At 36.8% G+C, this 6524-nt stretch overlaps 1 protein-coding gene across 1 annotated transcript in view; it reads right to left on the bottom strand.

Annotated features, from left to right (window-relative positions):
- Nucleotides 1–3162: 3162 nt before the first annotated feature.
- The window catches only part of LOC126299013 (uncharacterized), a 51307-nt gene continuing 47945 nt past the window's right edge, over nucleotides 3163–6524 (bottom strand). The window contains exon 4 of the mRNA XM_049990649.1: nucleotides 3163–6101. Coding sequence (XP_049846606.1) covers nucleotides 5851–6101 — 251 coding nt within the window. The 3' untranslated portion in view covers nucleotides 3163–5850. The remainder of the gene's footprint in view (nucleotides 6102–6524) is intronic.

Genomic DNA, 6524 nt, shown 5'->3' with positions numbered 1-6524 from the left:
ACCTGAGAGGCAGCCTTCTGCAGTGAGCACTCAGCTACGGCACATAGCTGCATAGGTTACAGCTGGCTCCCCAACTGCCTATGCACCACCTGTTTACCCACCAGCACCCAAAATCCTCCTGCATGGCCACTCTAGCTGGATTTGAATTATACTGGGGGGGGGGGGGGGGGAGTCAACAATCTGAAAATGTGGCACTTTTGCTAAACTTCTTGATATTAATATTGCACAAAATATCAAATGAACATTTCCAGCTATTGTGGAGTTGACAGGGACATGAAGAGAGCTTATAGCCAGCTCATAAGAAATCAAATTACAAAAATAAATTTGGCTATTTTGACCTATGATGTGGCTGAGAGTGAAGGGAGATATTAAAACCACAACTGACAACTACCATTGAAATTAACATCTAATGGATAAGAAGTTAGCAGTGTGCATTTAATTTCAGCACGATTGTACATTTACACCAGTGAATGGATTATGATCTGGCTTTTTAACACGTTTACAGCCGCACACGGTGATGAATGTTTCATCGCCGGATCGGCGAGCAGACAGTTTCGGGTGTGAGTGAAGCTCTGCAGTGGCTGCCAGTGGCACACTTATGAAGACAATGGTCACACACTTGGGAGGACCAAGGTTCAAATCTTGTGCAGCCATTCAAATTTATGTAATCTGTGGTTTTTGTAAACTGCTTAGGGCAACTGCTGGACTGGGTTCTTTGAAAGTGGCAGGGATTACTTTCCTTCCCCAACCAGATTATTTTCAGTTTCTAATGGTCTCCTCATTAACGTGATCCTAATCCTTAACTAACTTTATTCCCACTGAGCAAGATGGTGCAGGGGTTAGCACACTGGATTCGCATTCAAGAGGATGACTTTTCAAACCCTGTCTTGATTTAGGTTTTCTGCGATTTCCCTAAGACAACTGCCAGGATGGGTCCTTTGCAAGGGCACAGCCAATTTCCTTCCCTAATCTGAGATCTGAGCTTGTGCTCCACCTTCAATGACCTCATTGTCGACGGGATGTTAAACACTACTCTCCTCCTCCTCCTCTTACTACAACTACTACATTGCAGAAGGCATCTTTCTTAAATCCCACAGAGTTCGTACGGGCCAAAGACAGAATTAATGAGATGCAACTGGTCATATTGTTACCAAAATACAGCAGATGCACTTTGGAATTTTGTTAGTTACAAATCGGAGTGCTACGCAGTCGGCTTCAGTAACTGTAGGCATCAATGCCGGATCAGTTACATGAAAGATATGCACAGGTGGTTCCTAGACAAATACTACCACACAGTATAAATCAGTCTCAAAGCACAAACACTAACTAAAACGTGAGATACAACACTACAAAATATATGCAGTACAGGGCAACATCTTTATCTTTGATCTGCTGAACCACCACAATTTTATACAGATGCGTTGCGGCATTTGGGTGGCATTTCAGCAGTCTTATGGTGTCACCATCTGATCTTACAGGTTACAATTTTATAACAAGTTCCATAAGATCAGATGGTGGCAGTAGAAAACTGTTGGAACAATAAAAGTGTCTACACTATGATCGCAACATACAATATGTGTACTTCATATCCCACCATGCCATTCGCCCCACAGCACAGCATGTTTAACTTACAAAAGTGTACTGGATGCCTTTTTAACTTACAATATTCTTGCAAAATAAAACAAAGAACTTTGTACACTGGAGGAGGTAGGTAATGTACTGATACACTTCAAAAAAATTTACTTAGGGAGTTTAAAAGAATGCTAAGCTTCTTAGCAGGCAGATACATTCTATGTTGGCTTGGAGCATCAACTGTCGGCCCACATAGGCATAGGTTTTATTGATTGACACTGAATGTTGTTTGAAAAATTTTAACTTTTGATGTCATGACAGTATCCAAATTGACAATATAAACAAAGTACTATATTAAGCAATCTAGACTTTTATTCATAAAATATCTACATGATCACCAACTTTTGAGCTGTTCATAAATAAAATATGCGAAGTGAAGTTCCACATTATGGCCCCACACAGCCAATAATGCCTGACTGACTGCAGGCGTCGCCCTCTGCCAAGGCATCACTGGATGTGGCACAGAGGCACATGTGGTAAGTACACCACTCTATCTAACATCATCGGGTTTCTTGACCTTGTAACCACCAGTAATCTGCCCATTAGCTCCTCAGTTGGTCTTTTGAGGCTTAGTACGCACTATGCCAGTCCTCCCACTAAAGAAAAATTCCTGGTAGTACCAGGAATCAAACCCAGGTCCCTTTCACAGCAGTCATCATCACTGACTAGTCCACTATGACGGCAAACAAATTGTACGTAGAATGGACTGAATTGTTCACTTTTCCACAGTTGATGTATGGCTGTTTAATTTCCTGCCAGATTTAAACTGTGCATGGTATCTGGACTCTAATCCAAATCATTGCTTCTGATGAGCAACACCGTTACTAATGGAGTTCTCAAGTCAGAATTACTGAACAAAGTGGCACAGTGGTTAGCACACTGGGCTCTCGTTTGGGATAACGGCAGTTCAAACTCACATCCTGCCATCCATATTTAGGTTTTCCACGATTTCCCTAAATCACTCCAGGCAACTGCCAGAATGGTTCCTTTGAAACTACATGTCTGATTTCCTTCCTCATCTTTGACACAATCCGAGCTTGTGGTCTGTCTCCAATGATCTGAATATCAACGCGACATTAAACCCAATCTTTCTTTCTTCCAATCACACTCACACCCTGCCATTAACATATGAGGTCTCCTGCACACCTTATTGAAGTCTGTCCACTAAGCACCATAAGCTTCTGAAGTGAGCCTAGAAAAGAAAGTTTTTGTCTGGAAAATGAAATATGATAATATTCTAAGAGAATTGCAGATAGTTGGAAATATGAATAGAATATTAATTGCAGACATTTATGATACACACTGCCTTACCCTAAAGTAGGTTTAAATGTCCTGTGTGTCTAAAATAATATATAGAAAAAAATACACAAGTAGATTTTAATACTGCACTAGTTATTATTAGTCACTTAAGGGTACACAATTTTAAGTGTGGCCTGTCATGCTAGTGTGTGTGTGTGTGTGTGTGTGTGTGTGTGTGTGTGGGGGGGGGGGGGGGGGGTTAATTTATAACTGAAAATAAATAAGTCCAAAATATTTTAATATTTTATTACACTTTGCTGGAAATATTTCCAGAATTACATAAAATGTGTGTAAAAAAAGAGTAGCAATTCATTCACAACATAAGTAGTTTAAAAAACTGGAATAAAATAAGGATGCACATTTAGAACAATGGAACAAGTTTTACGAAAAAATTTACATTAAAAAATGCTTCATGTGAAATATTTTTAGACTGATCCTTATTTTTCAATTAAGTAACAAATGTGTCTTCCTTGCTACAAATGAATTCTCTACAACTTACCAAAACAGAGATGTGAAAAATCTCCATAGAACAAAGACTATGAAAGGAGCATCTTTATGCAATTTTAATAGTCATCATAAATATGGCGTAGCTCGAGACAACTGCATCAAAATTTAAATTGTTCCGACACAGCACACGAATGTAAGGTACATTTTTTTTTTTTTTTTAAGGTGATTCTTGTGTAGAATAATAGTAAATATAACTTTTCACAGTCTACGTAACCATGCATCATAGCAGTTTACAATTAAGTTACATCAATAATGTTCTGTGCAAACATTTCTAAGTAGTATCATACAGCATTATCACAAAAAAGAAATCTATCACAGAATGATAATGGCACCATGGAATCAATACATCACCAGCAGAAAGCATAACAATTCTAGTGATACACACAACAGGATTATTTACATAAAATAAATAAACTACAGACTGCATGTGGATGCAGATAAAATGCCTATACAGAATAAAAACGTAAGATTCAGTCACTGTGTTATCCCCGCAGGAGGAGCACATGATGAACAAGGAATGCTATTCAGTGAACATTGAGACTGGATTCACTGGAAACTCCATAGTTGAACTACTAGGTCAGAATGAACAACCTCCTAAAACTATTGTTCACAACCTTTGTTTCTCAAAGACTAAACAACAGTCAATATTATATGGGTGAAAGTGGCTTGAAAGGTGTTTAATTATTTAGCAACACAAGCATCACACCACAATACACTCTGTGAGTACATAAAAGAGAGAGCACAAACAGTTACAGCAAAAATGTCTGCAGATGATGTAATACAGGGTGTTTCAAAACTTGATGGTAAAACTTCAGGAATGGATACCTCATAGCAAGAAGGAAGAAAAATGTCTTAAGCACAGACTCCAAAATGCATACCTTAAGGCCGATGAGCACTTTTTCAATTGAAGAGAGATGTTTCACAGTACTGAATACAAACAAGTGCTCTTAAATGTGAATTGCAGAGTAGTCATGTAGATGTATCTCTTAAGGTATGTATTTTAGAGCACATGTTCACCAGACTATTTTCTTCTTGTTTTACTGTAGAGTTTTAAAACAACCTGTATCATTAGTGGGAAAGATTCAACTTAGGTAATTACTGAAGCAGATGTACTATTCAGTATGACAAAGTCCTATTAACACTATAAAAAATTAAAATAAATTAAGTTAAAAAACAGCAAATTTTCTGTGAAACTTCTCTACTCCATGACTGACAGTATTTTTTAAGAGTGCCTATGCACTCTTTCGAAGTCACATTAGCCATGGTTTACAACTGGGGGAGGGGGCAAGCATCAGGCTACAAAAGAGAGTGTCATCTTGCTCCAGAAGAAACCAATTACAATTATAACATTACGTAAAAAGCTGGGCCACTGCATACCTGTCCTTACTTGGCTAGGAATAATGAAAGTTCTCAGTCAATATGTAGGAATTTTGTAAATGAAAACCAGAATACCTTTAATATTGAGAATGAAGTCACCCATTACAATACTAATATGAAAGTAGATAACACCCCAACCTATTGATTATTTAAAATATGGAACAATTTCCTTATGTGCTCAACTATATAATGCAGTTTTGGTACTGGATATGTTCAGAGCAAAAACTTACAGAGATTACCATCTTACATCATTGTATAAAATTTGTGAATTTCATCATTCTGAAGTTGAATGAGTGTGTAAATACATCTGATAGTGTTATCAAGTATTGACTATTGCAAATATTCCGTACTTCAAGATATAGCATTTTAATGTGTAAACCATGAAATTTTTATTTGTAGAGTTCTTGTGTTACACACGTACCTCATTAATTGAATGTATTCTTAATATTGTAAAACTGGGACATTTGTCTTGCCATGGAGAGTAAATTATTAAGGTTTTGTAATAATTGGTCGTAAAATGATCTGCATTTTTGGTGACTTCTATATTAATTTCTTTCAAAATGTGTGAAAACATAAATATTTGTTATTTATTCTCAATGCGTTAAGCAACTGCTGTATCAAACATGAAAAAAATTTAATTTTCTATGCTACAAATAAACTTTAATATTTCCCTTAAATCATCCCTCCCTCCCTCACTTGCATTTACAGTTCAAGACATCGTAGCAAATACTGGCTCATCTAGTCACTCAATAAAATTATATATTAGTCTCTCGAGAAGCAATAATTCATTCCGCTTATGCTTAATAGAAATTTACTTAAAATGGCAACATCAATAATCAAACATTTCGTAACAAATCATTAAGCACCTGCAAAACTAAAGCTCTCATGTGTTAATACAAAATTAACTTCAAAACAACAGTCACTTAAACATGTAAACATTATCTAAAACTACAATCCTTTGACAATACGAACAAGTCATGATTTTTTCAGTAACAAAAATCCACTACATACACCTAAAAGAAAAGTTATTATGCATTAAATCAGAATTACAGATGGGTGGTGGGTGCCTAAGCCATTCTTTTTTTTTGAATCCTCAACAGATGATGATCCAATAGTAAAACATCCAAGATCATAATGCGCAATAATGATAAATTTCATACGAGCTTCTAGACGTGCACAAGCATGAAATGTACGACTCTTTGCATCTATGTCATACAGCCGTATACATATATCTGCCAATTCCTTCACGTAAGGGAATCCCACACATACCGGAGGAGGATTTCTTACTAAAACAAACAAAAAAAAAGACAAAAAATCATTCAGATTACAAATTTATATGTTATAGATTATTACAGTAAATAAAACAAACACACACACACACACACACACACACACACACACACACAAAGGGGGCGGGTGAGCGGCGAGGGAGCATGGGGGGAAGAGGGGAGAGGAAGGGAAGGAGGGACAATTTAATTATGAACCAATTAACAACTGTCAGTGATTGCTATCTTGATCAACTTTATCTGATCTAAAATTTGTAACAGAAGCACACTTAGATCTTAACATGTTTGTAATGGAAACCTTTGAAAGCGTAGTGAAATGAGCATATAAAGGTTGTAGTTGCGAAAGTGAATGATTGACTTTGGTTTATTGGTAGAATTTTAAGAAAGTGTGATTTACCCATAAAGGAGACCATGTGTAGGACA

This window comes from Schistocerca gregaria, chromosome X (genome assembly GCF_023897955.1).
Source record: "Schistocerca gregaria isolate iqSchGreg1 chromosome X, iqSchGreg1.2, whole genome shotgun sequence".
Taxonomy (NCBI): Eukaryota; Metazoa; Arthropoda; class Insecta; order Orthoptera; family Acrididae; genus Schistocerca; species Schistocerca gregaria.
This window is presented reverse-complemented; position numbering and strand designations above follow the sequence as displayed.